Below are 15,831 nucleotides of genomic sequence, written 5' to 3' on the forward strand. Positions count from 1 at the left end.
AAAACACAAATAATAATCAATAATAATTTAAAGAAATTAATGAAGAGTTATCAGAGTATAAGATATCACACCAACGTGTGCCTGCTATAGATGCCATTGCACCTCTGGGTTGGAAAGCTTATGGAGCAACTGAGCGAAGGCTTTTCCCGACATCAGCGTCAGGACACGAGTAGGCATGTGCCGATCATCTACACTATAATAAATATATATGAATATATTAAACACACACTCGTAGGCAATAATATGATTATTATGCCTGTTTTTTGGGCATCATAATGTTAACGTTGTTTTGAAGGCATCAGCATGTTTAAGGAATATTCCTGGATTGTTATTCGTCCCAGAAGCTCTGGGTGTGAAGCAGGAAGACTCCCTGCACATCTCAGCAGGGGGTTCCTTAGATTTTAGTGAATTGTTTGTAAAATAAATGCACAAGAACGTTAAAGTTACGAATACGTGTGAACACGGAGCTCTGCAGGAACACGTGTAATTATTACGTCATGGAATATTGTGGAACCAGGATCAAACTTTTCCATATTTCAGGATGATGAGTGTATCATCAGCACATGTCTATTTCTGCTCCTGTTGCTGATCAAACCAAGGAATAAGAGAGATTGAGTGATAGAATCGGTCCAGTCCAGGGGTAGGGCTTTTATTTCCCCCTCTGGGCTCCAAAGCAGAACAGCTACGAGAAGAACATGAATGATAATTTATAAGCAGGTCTTCCAGGTGTTCAGAAAGCTACACACCTATTAGATGTATGTGTTTTATTTCTGAGGTCCATTTGCAGGAGTTCTGTAAGTATATTTTTTAATTGTTGTCTTTTCACTGGAATAAATGACTCGGCTGTTTTTTGTTTTGTTTGGCCAGAGGGACATGTATTTTACTTTACGCTGATTTAAATAGATGTATGAATAATAGCGTTGTATTTGTGTAGCATCAGTATTGAATTCAGACCCAGCCTATTACTAGTGATCAGAATGGTGTGTGTGTGTGTGTGTGTGTGTGTGTGTGTGTGTGTGTGTGTGTGTGTGTGAGAGAGAGGGAAAGAGAGAAAGAGAGAGTGTTGAGTCGGTCAGTGAGATTGGTGTTGGATCTCAAACACACCTTTACAGCAGGATGTGAATTGGAAAGCTCCATCTCTTTCCCAGGTTTTTACATGTATATATGAAACATCTGCTTATAGAGAGACTCTAAATTCACACTTTACAATGATGTGGTGGGTTTCCTTCTGTAGAGGACCACAGGGCTCACAGCAGCTCAGCACTGAGGGAGGGTCATTAGAGAAGTGTTTCTAAAGGTTAGTCAGAGAGGGGTCATTAGATTAGTTAGAGAAGGGTTATTAGAGAGGGGTTATAAAGAGGGTTTATAAGTGAAGGGTTATAAGTGGAGGGTTATAAGTGGAGGGTTATAAGGAGGGTTTATAAGTGAAGGGTTATAAGGAGGGGTTATAAGTGGAGGGTTATAAGGAGGGGTTATAAGTGGAGGGTTATAAGGAGGGGTTATAAGTGGAGGGTTATAAGTGAAGGGTTATAAGTGGAGGGTTATAAGTGGAGGGTTATAAGGAGGGTTTATAAGTGAAGGGTTATAAGGTGGGGTTATAAGTGGAGGGTTATAAGGAGGGGTTATAAGTGGAGGGTTATAAGGAGGGTTATAAGTGGAGGGTTATAAGGAGGGTTATAAGTGGAGGGTAATAAGTGGAGGGTTATAAGGAGGGGTTATAAGTGAAGGGTTATAAGGAGGGGTTATAAGGAGGGATTATAAGTGGAGGGTTATAAGGAGGGGTTATAAGTGGATTGTTATAAGTGGAGGGTTATAAGGAGGGGTTATAAGTGGAGGGTTATAAGGAGGGGTTATAAGTGGAGGGTTATAAGGAGGGTTATAAGTGGAGGGTTATAAGGAAGGGTTATAAGTGGAGGGTTATAAGGAGGGTTATAAGTGGAGGGTTATAAGTGAGGGTTATAAGTGGAGGGTTATAAGGAGGGTTATAAGTGGAGGGTTATAAGTGAGGGTTATAAGTGGAGGGTTATAAGGAGGGTTATAAGTGGAGGGTTATAAGTGAGGGTTATAAGTGGAGGGTTATAAGGAGGGTTATAAGTGGGGGTTATAAGGAGGGTTATAAGTGGAGGGGTTATAAGTGGAGGGGTTATAAGGAGGGGTTATAAGTGGAGGGGTTATAAGTGGAGGGTTATAAGGAGGGGTTATAAGGAGGGTTATAAGTGAGGGTTATAAGTGGAGGGTTATAAGTGGAGGTTATAAGTGGAGGGTTATAAGTGGAGGGTTATAAGGAGGGGTTATAAGTGGAGGGTTATAAGTGGAGGGTTATAAGGAGGGGTTATAAGTGGAGGGTTATAAGTGGAGGGTTATAAGGAGGTTATAAGTGGAGGGTTATAAGTGGAGGGTTATAAGTGGGGGTTATAAGTGGAGGGTTATAAGGAGGTTATAAGTGGAGGGTTATAAGTGGAGGGTTATAAGTGGAGGGTTATAAGTGGAGGGTTATAAGTGGAGGGTTATAAGTGGAGGGTTATAAGGAGGGTTATAAGGAGGGTTATAAGTGGAGGGTTATAAGTGGAGGGTTATAAGGAGGGTTATAAGTGGAGGGTTATAAGGAGGGTTATAAGTGGAGGGTTATAAGGAGGGTTATAAGTGGGGGTTATAAGGAGGGTTATAAGGAGGGTTATAAGTGGAGGGTTATAAGTGGAGGGTTATAAGTGGAGGGTTATAAGGAAGGGTTATAAGTGGAGGTTATAAGGAGGTTATAAGTGGAGGGTTATAAGTGGAGGGTTATAAGTGGAGGGTTATAAGGAGGGTTATAAGTGGAGGTTATAAGGAGGGTTATAAGTGGAGGTTATAAGTGGGGGTTATAAGTGGGGGTTATAAGTGGAGGGTTATAAGTGGAGGGTTATAAGTGGAGGGTTATAAGTGGAGGGTTATAAGGAGGGTTATAAGGAGGGTTATAAGTGGAGGGTTATAAGTGGGGGTTATAAGGAGGGTTATAAGTGGAGGGTTATAAGGAGGGTTATAAGTGGAGGGTTATAAGGAGGGTTATAAGTGGAGGGTTATAAGTGGGGGGTTATAAGGATGGGTTATAAGTGGAGGGTTATAAGTGGAGGGTTATAAGTGGAGGGTTATAAGGAGGGTTATAAGTGGGGGTTATAAGGAGGGTTATAAGTGGAGGTTATAAGTGGAGGGTTATAAGGAAGGGTTATAAGTGGAGGGGTTATAAGTGGAGGGGTTATAAGTGGAGGGGTTATAAGTGGAGGGTTATAAGTGGAGGGTTATAAGGAGGGTTATAAGTGGGGGTTATAAGGAGGGTTATAAGTGGAGGGTTATAAGGAGGGTTATAAGTGGAGGGTTATAAGTGGGGGGTTATAAGGATGGGTTATAAGTGGAGGGTTATAAGGAGGGGTTATAAGTGGAGGGTTATAAGGAGGGGTTATAAGTGGAGGGTTATAAGGAGGGGTTATAAGTGGAGGGTTATAAGGAAGGGTTATAAGTGGAGGGTTATAAGTGGAGGGGTTATAAGTGGAGGGTTATAAGTGGAGGGTTATAAGGAGGGGTTATAAGTGGAGGGTTATAAGTGGAGGTTGGTGCAGCACCTGAAGCTCTGTGGTTCCTCACAGTCGGTTTATGCACATTTTTATGAAATGTTTTATTTGTGAAAAGATGCTGATGTAGCATTCTAAAGGGCTTTTCTCTTTTCTATAGTTTGTTAGACGAGGTGTTGACCTTCCACATGGCAGCACTGTTAACATGACTCAGAGCAAAAGCACAGGAGTGTGAGGTAGTGAGCACAGGAACATGCGTCCAACAGCACTCCACTCATCCACCGCCATATCGTATTAAAGAGCGACTGATCACACACATGCTGCATTTCTCTCATATCTCTCAAAGCCTACAGACGCGAGTGTCCCACCGTTATAAATACAAGTGTGTGTGTGTGTGTGTGTGTGTGTGTGTGTGTGTGTGTGTTTTATACAAGCAGAAATCATGATGAAGCACAACCGCTGATGCAGAGATGCACATTACTAATATAAATGTGATGCAGGTTTGTGTACATATAAATAATACTGGTTGTGTCCTTGTATCAGCTCTGTGTGTGTGTGTGTGTGTGTGTGTGTGTGTGTGTGTGTTACTGCTCAGGCGATCATCACGTCTGGTCTGTAGTAGAGTATTAAAGCGGTTGCCTTAACGTGCTCTGGGTTCTTGGTTGACGTGACGTGACGTCTCCGTGCAGGAACGTTTGTGGGATACGACATTTGATGGCGTTTTTTCTTCTGCTCTGTGTTGCACTTCGTCACATTTGAGTTGTGTGTTTCTGCTTCTTTTTTCGCCCAGTGCCTGATTTCAGTTTGGTTTACACGATCAGTCATTTTCATGACCATGTTCTTGCACTTGTGATTTTATTTTTTATTTGATTTCGGCTGTTTGATGAAATCAGCTACACTGTAGGCGTGTTCCTCACGTGTAGAGCCCTGTGAGAGACTGAACGTTGTGTGGATGAGTTGTGTTGCAGGTGATGTTTAGATACAGATGTGTGTGAGTTTGCTGGAGTGGGACCTACAGGACAGGAAGTTGGTGGGCAGCTTTGTGTACACAATAAGGGGTGGGGGGGGGTAAAAACAAACACATAAATAAATAAAGCTGTTGAGGGTCTGCAGCTGTGAGTTGTGAGCGTTGATGTGCGTTTTTATACCGAGAAGTGTTTCTTTATTTCTAAATGTCAGATTTAATAACTGTTTGTTTTAGGATTTAATAAAGAAATTTAATTGGATAAATATGATGGTCAGATTCTGGCACTTGGGGCGGGCGGGGCAGGATGGGGCAGGGCAGGGTGGAGTGGGGGCAGGGCGGGCGGGGGCAGGATGGGGCACGACGGGTGGGGTGGGGGCAGGACAGGGGCAGGTTTTCACTGATGAAACTGATCATTTCGTGTTTGGATGTTTAAAGCTGTATTGTCTGAAAGTCTCTGCATATACATTACATACACTAGAGATTACGTGTTTTTGTCATTTTGTTGCTCTCTAAAGTGTTTAAAAATTCATAAATCTATTTAAGAAATGTGAAACTACTGAAAAGGTGGATTCTGAGGCAGTGCGTTACGCTCGGCTCGTCGCGTCTCGACTCGAGATCCTCGTTCACGTTTTCGCTCGACACGTACTCGCACGCCTTCCTGTCAGCATTACCTCATTAAAGGGCCTCTCTCTCACCTGTACCAGTTCAGGAATGCAGTCGAATAAGAAGGATTGCACACAAACACCACAAATTCACAGCGGTGCACATCCCGTTCCAAAACACACACACACACACACACACACACACACACACACACACACACACCATGAAGTGTTACATCAATTTGCGGTTTAATCGGATGAAGTGAAAGTGTTAAATATTTTTTCAGAATGGTTTATGATGTGATGAATTACTTTTTTACAGTTTGTATGTTTCCTGGTCTTTGTTGGTCTTTGTTGGATTTTGTTGGTCTTTGTTGGATTTTTTGTCGTTTGGTGCTGCCTGATATTCGTTTCATTCATAGACTTCATGGTTTTTCTTCATGTAAGTTATTTACTGCACATTTACGCATCTTTCTTCATGTTGAAGGAGATGGGCATTTTAGGAGCATTTGATCAATTTGTATTTATTAATTTTTACCATTTTTGCTAATTAAAACCATAAAGTCAATCACTGTTTCATTTTGTCTGTTCCTGCTCCAGGTTTTGCTCCAGTTTATTACTGGCATGTGCACAAGAGTGAAGAGCTTCATGACACACACTTTCAGACCTGACCGACACATCATCTGTTCATAGCCCTGTTTTACACAACACACACTATTACACAACACATTTATGGGATTTGACACACACCCTTATCTAGAGAGAACTTCAGGGTGAAGGGCCTTACTCAGGGGCCCAGGAAGTGCAGCTTGGAGGTGCTGAGATTTAAACTCATTATTTTAACTACTTCCAATAAACTAATACAACATGAGTGGTGTAGTTTTACTGTGAGGAATAAAAAAAAAAATAAGATGAAACCCACCTTGGGAACTTCTACCTCCTGTATGCAAGGGGGGGGGGGGGGGGATATTTATCAGTAGCTATAATTATAATGAAGCCTTCTTTAGCCAGAGTGACTTACAGTGATCTTATTGGGGGAGAGGTCAGGGCCTTGGGGGTGCTGGGTGGTGCTGGGGTTTGAACTCAAGCTTCTGATTGGTATATTATTATTATTATTATTATTATTATTATTATTAATTAATTATAATAGATCAGGGGTGTAAATGAATGAATCATAAATGCTCTTGTTGCTGTAATTGAGTATTTTTTCCTCAGGATTTGTACTTTATTAAGTTTAAAAACTGTGTACTTTTACTTGAGTATATTTGTTGTGCTGCACTTCTTTCCCTCAACCTGCTGTCGCTACTTCATGTTTCTTTATTCCTCTTAACTGTGATTGGTTAAGGAGAATAATCGTTACCTGATTCCTGTCCAATCAAATCGCGCATAGAAAACTTGTATTAGACTTCAAGACACCTGATGCCAATTTAATTTAATCATGGAGGAGGAGGAGGAAGTGTGATGGATGTTTTAACATGCCACAGCTCAAATGGAGCACTTCAGCATCTTTGGTCACACCTGAAGATGTTTTGTGTCATCACACGACTTCACCTGCCTGGACCAGTGGAAATCTCAGCTCCAAGACTTCTTGCTCTAATTTGGAAAAACATATGGAGGTAAGTTTTGAACATCTGTTTAGTATCATATCAAATATGTTAAATGATATAATACAAATTAAAATTAATATAGTAAAAAGGCAGAAATGCACTATTACTGGGAAAGTGTGTGTAGAGGGTTTATTAATGTGATTTTATGTGAATTGGGAATTCACCATTATTTGGCAACCAAAACCAGAGGTTTGGAGAAGTCCACGCATCCTTTACTTTAGAAGTGCAGATACTGATGATTTAAAATACTCGGGGAAAAGTTGAAGTTCTGATTTATACTTTTTTACTCAAGTGAAAGTAAAGAAGTTTTGTCTCTGACATGTTCTTCAGTAAAAAGTATTTATTATTCTACCTGTTTTAGTGTCACACTGGAAACTGAACCTCACATCATATTAATATTAGAGCTGTTCATCAAATTAAATATTTAATCACAACTTAATCAAACATTTCTATCTGTTCTAAATCTACCATATATTAATACTTCCTGTTTTTAATACTTTAAGCAACATGGAGCATGAAGACAAAAATTCTTGTAAATGTTTTAAAGTAATAATGATGGATTAATGACGGAAATCATCAGGACACCAAACGGAACCTTTGTTATGTTTCCACCGGACAGTTAATGAGGTGATACCGGAGAAACTGCACCTCAGTGAAGAAGCTTTTCTCATAATCAGACTGATTGATGGTCTGTAATGGTTTTATGGGATTTATGGTATAAATCATAGCGATTACAGAATCAGAGAATATTTGTATTCGATGTGAATGTGGTTTATGTAAAAGACGTGGAGTTTTCTACACATATATTTATTGTGTCTGTGAGGTAAATATTCACTGAGATTCAGGTTGTTTTATTGATGTGTTTGTGAAGAGAGAGGACATGGCAGAGAGCGCCCCCTGTCGGTTCACTGTATTTTACAAACACAGTGTTTTGTTGTTATTAAAAGTGAATATAAATAAAATTACACATTTTACAGATTTAAATGATGAATTGTTTTTATCTGTACGATCAATAAAGTCAGTAATTTAAGTTTGTTTCTCCATTATGAGGGAAAAACCCACAAAACACCACCCAGAGGGTTCATTGTGTGAATCCTGGTGGATTTGGGGTTTGATTTGAGACTCGGTGCAGAAATAAAACAAATGTTTACTGATGAAAAAGTTTATTTATTTTATATCTAAGTAAAGAAGGGACGTCGTGAATAAATGTTTGTTGTGCTGAAGGTTTTAATTTCGCCTTTTATATTTAGTTATTTATTTATGTAGTTATATTTTTTATAAAAATGGTAAAACAGAAATGTGCTGAATTGATATCGTGTTAATAAAATTTAGTGCAGTTTAAAATAATTTGCATTTGAATTGACAGCCTTAATATATTAATATAAAATAATTTCAGATGTTGTTCTCTAATGAATGTATTCAAAATGAAGATCCACCATGTAGAACACAAGCAGAGTAAAGATGATGATGATGATGATCAGGAATGTATCTGTTCTCATCACTGACTCCCTCTGTCTCATCCACGTTAACCCCAGACTTCTTACTGCTTCTGCTCTGCTCATTGTGAGCTTCAGAATCTAGTCTACGTCTGTGGTGTGAGAGAGACAGGAGATGATCCACCTGTGGATTGAAAAAGCTGCACAATGATAAGAAACATGTTTAAAGGAAACCAGGAGACACTTTAATGACCTTCAGTTTCTAAGGAGATGGTCCACCACAAAGATCACGTCAGAGTCTTTCCCTTTCCTTCAGGGTTGCGGTAAGAAAGTGTACAAACGGACTACATTCAGAACTACATGATGAACATGTTAATGTGTGTAAATGCACACTGGAGTTTTGAGTTCCTCCTGAACATCTACACTGGCAGTGATTTGGTCTTCTGTAGATCCAGGCAGCTTCTTCGTTGTATCACCACTGCATGGTTTTGCTGCGTGTGAGTTTATTCCTGAGTGCGTGGCGCATCTGCAGCACACGTGAGCGCTTGTCCACGGCTAAAACGTGCCGATGAAACTCCACCTGCACCTCGCGGATCAGCTGAATGAACGCTGCTTCCACCGCCGAGGAGCTCTCTGCGACGGAGAGCTCAAAAAAACTACACCTGGTACATCATCATAAACCATCATCATCATCATCATCATCATAATACATTTATATTAAAGATCTGCATTTAATCCAGAATCACACCCTAAAACCCCACCCACCTCCACCCTAAAACCACACCCACCTCACACCCTAAAACCCCACCCACCTCCACCCTAAAACCCCACCTGCCTCACACCCTAAAACCCCACCCACCTCCACCCTAAAACCCCACCCACCTCCACCCTAAAACCACACCCACCTCACACCCTAAAACCCCACCCGCCTCACACCCCAAAACCCCACCTGTCTCACACCCTAAAACCCCACCGCCTCACACCCCAAAACCCCACCTGCCTCACACCCTAAAACCCCACCCACCTCCACCCCAAAACCCACCCACCTCCACCCTAAAACCCCACCCACCTCACACCCTAAAACCACACCCACCTTACACCCTAAAACCACACACCCCCTACAACCACGCCCACACAACAGCTCCGCCCACTCATATACGCCCTGAGAGCTCAGCTAGTTTTCAGTTCCACACAGGAACAATGTGATATTTGAAGAAAAATGTGCTATTAGACTTTCAGTACAGGGAAATCTTATACACACACACACACACACACACCTTGATTTCTCTGTGAGATTTACACACCTCAGGTCTCTGGCCAGCGCTCGTCCCTCCTCTGTCTTCACAGTACGTCCATTCTCCATATCATTCTTATTCGCTACAATCACTGTGGGGATTTCTAAAAACATACACACACACACACACACACACACACAGCTGAGCAAACCATTATAAAAAGTAATTGCAGGTAAATGGTGTATTTATGGCATAAAAGATGAACACACATATACACACACACACACACACACACACACACACACACACACACACACAGTTAAATGTTACACAGATATTTACAGCTGGTCTGAAGCTTAAGAAATTATTAACCTTTGGAAAAAAATAACTCGCTCAGAAACCTCACATCAGCGACTCGGACGCAGTGAGTCTGATCTGAGATCAGTCTGAGACATCAGCGACTCGGACGCAGTGAGTCTGATCTGAGATCAGTCTGAGACATCAGCGAATCGGATGTAGTGAGTCTGATCTAAGATCTTACCAAGGTTTTGTCTGATGTGATCGATGAGTCTCTTGAGGCGAGGGACGGCTTCAAAGCTGCTGCGATCCGTCACAGAGTAAACAATCAGAAAACCATCACCCCATTTAATAACATTCTCAAGAGGAGTGACAGCAGGTCCAACACACTCCTGAACACACACACACACACACACACACACACACACACACAGAGTTGAGTGATGGTGGTCTAATCTATAGTAAAGTATAAGGTTTGGGGTGAACGCTGTAGGTGGCAGGTGGACCTGATCAAACCCAGGATCTGTTGGATGGAGATCTGAAAGCTAGTGTTGGCATGGAGAAGCTAGTGTTGGATCTGTGATGATCTCAGATGTTGAGCTATTTTATGAGTTGCTCAGTAGCTCCTAGTTTTATAACCATAATGACTGTAAAAGACTGTAGAAAGATCATCAGTCATAATCACACACTCCAGTGCTCATGTTAGTTCTCACTCTCCAGTGTTCTGTAGTGTGAGGGTTAGGGTTAGGGTTACTCTCCCTTTGAGGTTAGCTATTAACCTCATGAAGAATTTGAAGATGTTTCCCACTGCATAGACGACAGGGCTTCTTTAGGGTACAGTCTTTGGCTAAGTGTGATCGCCCACATTTCCAACAGCGCTTGTTGTCTTTGATCCATTTGATCATCTGCTCTGTACTAAACGCCTGGAAAGTGGTACACTGGCTTAAATAATGTTCGGTAATTTGGCAGTATGGGCACAGAGGTCTGCTCTGTTCAGATCTCCGTGCTGGCTTGGACTGATGCGAGGGCGTCGGCACCCGAGTAACTGTTTCTGGGGGTCGGTTAGCTCCATGCAGGACAGAAGCGAGTTTATGCTTCGCCACTGGGCCTGGTTTGGGCCGCACCATCCTACTTATCTGATCTTTTCCCTGATTCGATTGCTCAGAGTCTTGACACCGGAATTCAATCCTGAGCCACTCTGCCAGATCCGGTAGAGTGTAGGAATCCTGATGGGGCAGGTGTCGTTTGAATGCAGCACGCAAATCCGGGGGTAACTTGGTGAGTAAGCGGGCTGCATGTGAGGCGCATCTTAGTTCGCTTTCTCCTTTTGAACCTAATGAGTTTAGGAGCCCCACGAGGGCCTGAATTTCGAGGGCGAACAGTTTGAAACTAGTTGTATCTCCTGTCTGTACATTAGGAGCATCCATTACTTCTGCTATCTTAGCTAGGGCTAACTGGAAAGGTAGTTCATATTGGCCATTAAGCATAGTCATAGTGTCTGTGTATGGCTGAGGGGAATTCAGGAATGAGTCTGCTATTAGGCGAGCCTCTCTAAATTTGAGGTGTCCTAAGAGAATCTGATATTTAAAGAGTTCATTTGCATCGGGAGGGAGGATATTATCAAGGGCCAACTTTAAATGAGTGAATTCTCTGGGGTCTGGACTGGAGAAATCTGGAATTGTTGGATGCGGGCCCCAATAAAACATGTCCGGAGATGCGGCACTCTGAAGCCGCCCCATCAAGGGAGGATATTGTGAATTAGGTAGATGGGCATATGTATCTACTTCTGACTTTAAGGGACTCTTACTAGGGGGCACTTGTGGTGTATGAGGCACTGGCTCTGGTACCACTGCCTCAGGTGGTTTATTTATAGTTGGGGGCAATGGGACTGGGGTCTCTCTGACCTGCTGTGGTCGGGAAGCTAGTAGAGCTGCCTGCAGATTTACTGTTAAATTTTGCATATCCTTGTAAAGGACCTTAAATTGTTGGAGTTCCTCCATAATGGCCGCCTTATCTTCACGGAGTTGCCTAATCTCCTTCTCCATGTCATGAATCTGTGACTCATGACTAACGGGTGTGAGGGCAGCCTCGTCCGCTTGTAAGGAAGGCTCCTCCTCTCCATCACTTCCGAAAGGCTGTGTGTTAACATCCGAATGCGGAGCGCTAGTAGCTCCCGTAATTGCGTCGATGTCACCAGTATGTGAACTTAAAGGAAGAAAAATACTGTAATCGAGGGGTAACATACTAGATTCATCTCTCATTGTGCTTAACTGTGTTTCCTCTTCTTGTTCATGTGAACGCTGTGTAGAGTATTGCACCTCATAGTCTTTAAGGTGGGATGGGGGCTGAGTTCTGCGTCGTAGACGCGAAAACTCCCTGTGGGGTTGTTCTGACATCCTTCTTCTGTGGTAAGCACACTTATCCGGCTCGAAGGACCAATGTTAGGAAGTTTTCTCTCTAGCTTGAAGGACCAAATAAGGATTCTCACTATCTGGTATACGCTGATCAGTGGATTGTACTCGCCCCAGCGTGTCAGTAAAAACACGATACAGGATTCAGAACACTCTACTTTACTGGGTATAGAATTGATTGTATATGAGGTGATTCTTGCTGTCTTCTGCTAGCTGCTGTTCAGTAGGTTGCATGATGCAGAATGCATGCTGCGGCTCCGTGTTCTGGCCTTTTATACTCTTGGTGGAGGACGGTGTACTGTGATGTCACGGTAAGCTTGTCATTGCTTGGTAAACTGTATATCTGCCTCTAGTGGTGAAGCATGGAAATACAACTAAATAGGAATCCTTTCTTACAGTGATTAATCCCTGTGTAACATGTTTTTGTGTGGATCAGAAGATGTGAGTTTGGACCTTATTAACAGTGTCTAAGATCTCCAGGTCGATCGGCTCCTTGTCCACGGTCTTGCGGCAGCGATACGTCACCTCTGAGAGAAAAGCGCAGAACAAAACGGTCAGGCAATCAAAAACATGGTGCAAAGGAAATGTGTGTGTGTGCGTGTGTGTGTGTGTGTGTGTGTGTGTGTGTGTGTGTGTGTGTGTGTGTGTGTGTTTTACCCTTTTTATGGTCATACTCCCCAATAAAGCGCATGGTGATGAATCTCACACACAGAGCTGGATTTCAAACAGAAGGAGTGTGAAAGAAACACAGCACAGAGAGATGGAGTGATAAAGTGATGAAGAGATAAAGAAGTGATGGAGAGACAGAAAAGGAAGAGATCTCAGGGTGATGTAATATTAATATTAGTAATAATTCATGATTAATAAGTCATTAGTTTTCCCATGTGTTTTTCTTTACCCGTCTTCCCACAGTTTTCTCGTCCCAGCAGCACCAACCTCACCCTCGCCATCTTCCTCTGTGTCTCTGTCATTCTCTTCTCAGGCTGGGGAACATCATCACCATCGTCATCACCACAATCATCACCATCACCACCATAATCATCATCACAATCATTATCATTATAACATCCTCATCCTTATCTACCCACACACACACACACACACACACACACACACACACAATACAACACCCATCTCCTACCGTTTCTCCTCTACCCTCCTCCTGCCTACAGGACTGTGTTCACTCGTTCTCCCTCGAGCTCCTCCTCCTCTATCCCTCCTTCCCAGACTGTAGTGGACTCTGAGTCTCCTCCTGCAGGACTTTCTGTGCTGCTCTGATTAATGAAGCTCTGGATTTATGGCCTCTGATGGCAGGAACGTTGTGGGTGTCTGATCTCATTACCTGCTGCTAAAATTACTGCATTTTACTCATCAATATGCCAGAAAAAGTCCCACTTTCACATCCGTTTTAGTTTCTGTGGGAGACGAGACTTCTTCAGGCTTCATCACTGACTGGAGGACACTTCAGAAAACCACCATGTGTGTACAGACTGTATGTATGGTCAAATGTTTGTGGACATCTGACCATAAGATTATGAACTTTTTGAACATGCCATTTTACATTGAGTTTCTATTTGCTGTTCTAATGAGCTCCACTCTTCTGAGAAGATGCTCCACTGGATTCATGTAGAGATTCACTTAGCTATAAGGCTGTTAGTAAAGTCAGGATCTGATGTAGGTAAGAAGTTGGGGTGCAGTCAACATTCACACTCGTTCTGTTTTAATACGAATAGAGCTCTACAGTAGATCTTCCACTCCAACCACTGGAAAGATCATCCTAATGGAGCTGGTGTTGTGCACAGGGCATCATCATGCTGGAACAGGTAAAGGGAAAATGTCATGCTCCTGCATCCTAAGACATATAAATATATAATACAATCGTGTCTCCAAATGTGTGCTACCAGTTTGGAGAAGAATCTGCCACATCTGTGTGGAAAAAGCGGGTGTCCCAATACTTTTGGCCACCGTGTTTATGAGATGAAATGGTTTTGTGATTTTTGTGTTTTATGTGGAGCTCGAACACTTTACCAGGGACAATGTGCTGGTGGAAAAGAAGACATTTTTATCTACATTTGTGAAATAGAAGTTCAGCGCTTGGGGCCAGTTGTTCAAAGGTAAGCTGATCGGATTCTGGTTATCGGATTGGATCAAATCTTGAAAATGGGTTGTTCAAAAGGGAAAGAAGGAATCTGAAATCGGATTAGATCACAGAATCCAATCCAAGTTTAAATCTGGATCAAACCTTCAGTTTGTGTTGTTCAAAACTTGTCAGTAGGATTTGGAGAACTTTGATCCAAAAACACAGGATTATCCTGATCCCAACAGGGGGTTGGATTTCAAGGTGGATTCCAGGAGGAAAATGTAGTAAAACTTTAAAATTGGTCAAATTAAACATTTGTATAATTTAGTGTATATACTTTTATTTATATTTTGCACTTGACTTGTGTAACTGTGATAAAGTAAACATGGGCTACTAATTAAACTCTTCAGTATAGTAAAGTAAAAATAATGAAATATAAATAATCCCCCAAACAGATTTCAATAACAAACAAAAATAATATATTCCATTTTTTTGTCATTCATCACCGTGTATTAATTTAAAGAAATAATCATCAGAGACGAGCCTGTCAAAAATAACGTCTAACAACTGCCTCCTTTACTATCTGTCCAGTCAGTCCCTCATTCTGACAGAATACCAGAGGTTGGTCTGGTTCTTCAACAGGCTCAGGTGCATCATAAACATCATCACAGAGAGGGACATTGCGCCTGGTAGAGATGTTGTGCAGGACGATACACGTGAGTATTATGCTGCATGCTCCCTGTGGATCCACTCACAAGTAGTTACGGCGTGTAAAGCGTCTCTTCAGAACTCCATTTAAACGTTCATTTGCACATCTTGTTTTGCAGTGAGCAGTGTTGAAGCGTCCTGCGCTGAATAATGATGATGATGATGCCTATGAATTACTTCTAAAACGAGAGACTGAAAGAGCAGAAGCACAGATACTCCTGGCACAGGAACAAACTGCAGCAAACCAAAGCAAAACTTCAGATCCACCTCCTAAAAGCAGAGCTTGGAGATGCTGGTCTCTTCTCCTCAGATGAAACAGAACCCTGAACGTTCTTTATTTCGTTGACTATTGGACATTTAGCCATTTTATTTTTTTTAAAGTTTCCAAAATATCCACAATGTATTTGTTAGTGTATATTTGTTTTTTATTTTTTGTGACTCAGATAAAAGGTCATAAAATAAATTATGAATGGAAGTGGATGTTTGTTATTTTTGTGTTTTACAGTGACCCCATGTTGGCTCTTCTACCCGTTCTTTACAGAGCTGCTAGCCCACATTGTGATGTTGTCCCATTTAGAGCAGAGCTAATCCGGATATGTTCATCTTGAAAACTGTGTATCTGGATCAGGGTGATCCAGTCCAATGTTGCTTTGAAAAACCGGTATAAAAGAACGACGGATTACCGGATCCTCGATAGGAAAAAATGGGATTTCCAAATCCAGATCATTTTGATCCAGATTAAACTTTTTGAACAACTGGCCCCTGGAGATGATCTCCTGTGGAACATTCAGGTAGGATTTATTCTACGATACCTTCTAGTGTAGATACCTTCTGGTTTAATGTGATGCTTTAACGATGCGTCACAAAAAATCAATTTCTCTCGTTTTTATCGCTGTGACTGGACACTGAAACAAAGTGCGTCTGGATCCTTCTCCACTCGCGA

The 15,831-nt window shown here is 41.9% G+C and overlaps 1 protein-coding gene across 3 annotated transcripts; it reads right to left on the reverse strand.

Annotated features, from left to right (window-relative positions):
- Positions 1–8,307: 8,307 nt before the first annotated feature.
- zgc:110699 (uncharacterized protein LOC325371 homolog) lies at positions 8,308–15,783 on the reverse strand. Of its 3 annotated transcripts, XM_046840092.1 has the most exons (7): positions 15,717–15,783; positions 12,999–13,083; positions 12,758–12,814; positions 12,554–12,627; positions 9,934–10,081; positions 9,462–9,555; positions 8,308–8,819 (listed from the first exon to the last, which is right to left on the reverse strand). In XM_046840092.1, exons 2-7 carry the CDS (start codon positions 13,069–13,071, stop codon positions 8,630–8,632), a joined length of 636 nt encoding a protein of 211 aa, XP_046696048.1. In that variant the 5' UTR covers positions 13,072–13,083; positions 15,717–15,783; the 3' UTR covers positions 8,308–8,629. The 3 variants fall into 3 exon arrangements, with proteins under 3 accessions (XP_046696048.1, XP_046696046.1, XP_046696047.1); XM_046840090.1 differs by lacking the exons at positions 12,554–12,627; positions 12,758–12,814; positions 12,999–13,083; positions 15,717–15,783 and adding an exon at positions 11,666–12,307 and having other exon boundaries at positions 9,435–9,555; XM_046840091.1 differs by lacking the exons at positions 12,554–12,627; positions 12,758–12,814; positions 12,999–13,083; positions 15,717–15,783 and adding an exon at positions 11,666–12,307 and having other exon boundaries at positions 8,309–8,819.
- Between the last annotated feature and the right edge of the window lie 48 nt (positions 15,784–15,831).

The sequence above is a fragment of the Silurus meridionalis genome, chromosome 26 (genome assembly GCF_014805685.1).
Source record: "Silurus meridionalis isolate SWU-2019-XX chromosome 26, ASM1480568v1, whole genome shotgun sequence".
NCBI lineage: Eukaryota > Metazoa > Chordata > Actinopteri > Siluriformes > Siluridae > Silurus > Silurus meridionalis.

What these genes read in the sequence shown, in the direction of transcription:
- zgc:110699 (XM_046840090.1), bottom strand. Translation starts at nt 12,085, where the DNA reads ATGTCAGAACAACCCCACAGGGAGTTTTCGCGTCTACGACGCAGAACT. An exon ending in AGGAACTCCAACAATTTAAG is followed by an intron (nt 10,082 to 11,665) that starts GTCCTTTACAAG and finishes GTGTGTGTTCAG; the next exon opens with GAGTGTGTTGGACCTGCTGT. An exon ending in TCACATCAGACAAAACCTTG is followed by an intron (nt 9,556 to 9,933) that starts GTAAGATCTTAG and finishes GTATGTTTTTAG; the next exon opens with AAATCCCCACAGTGATTGTA.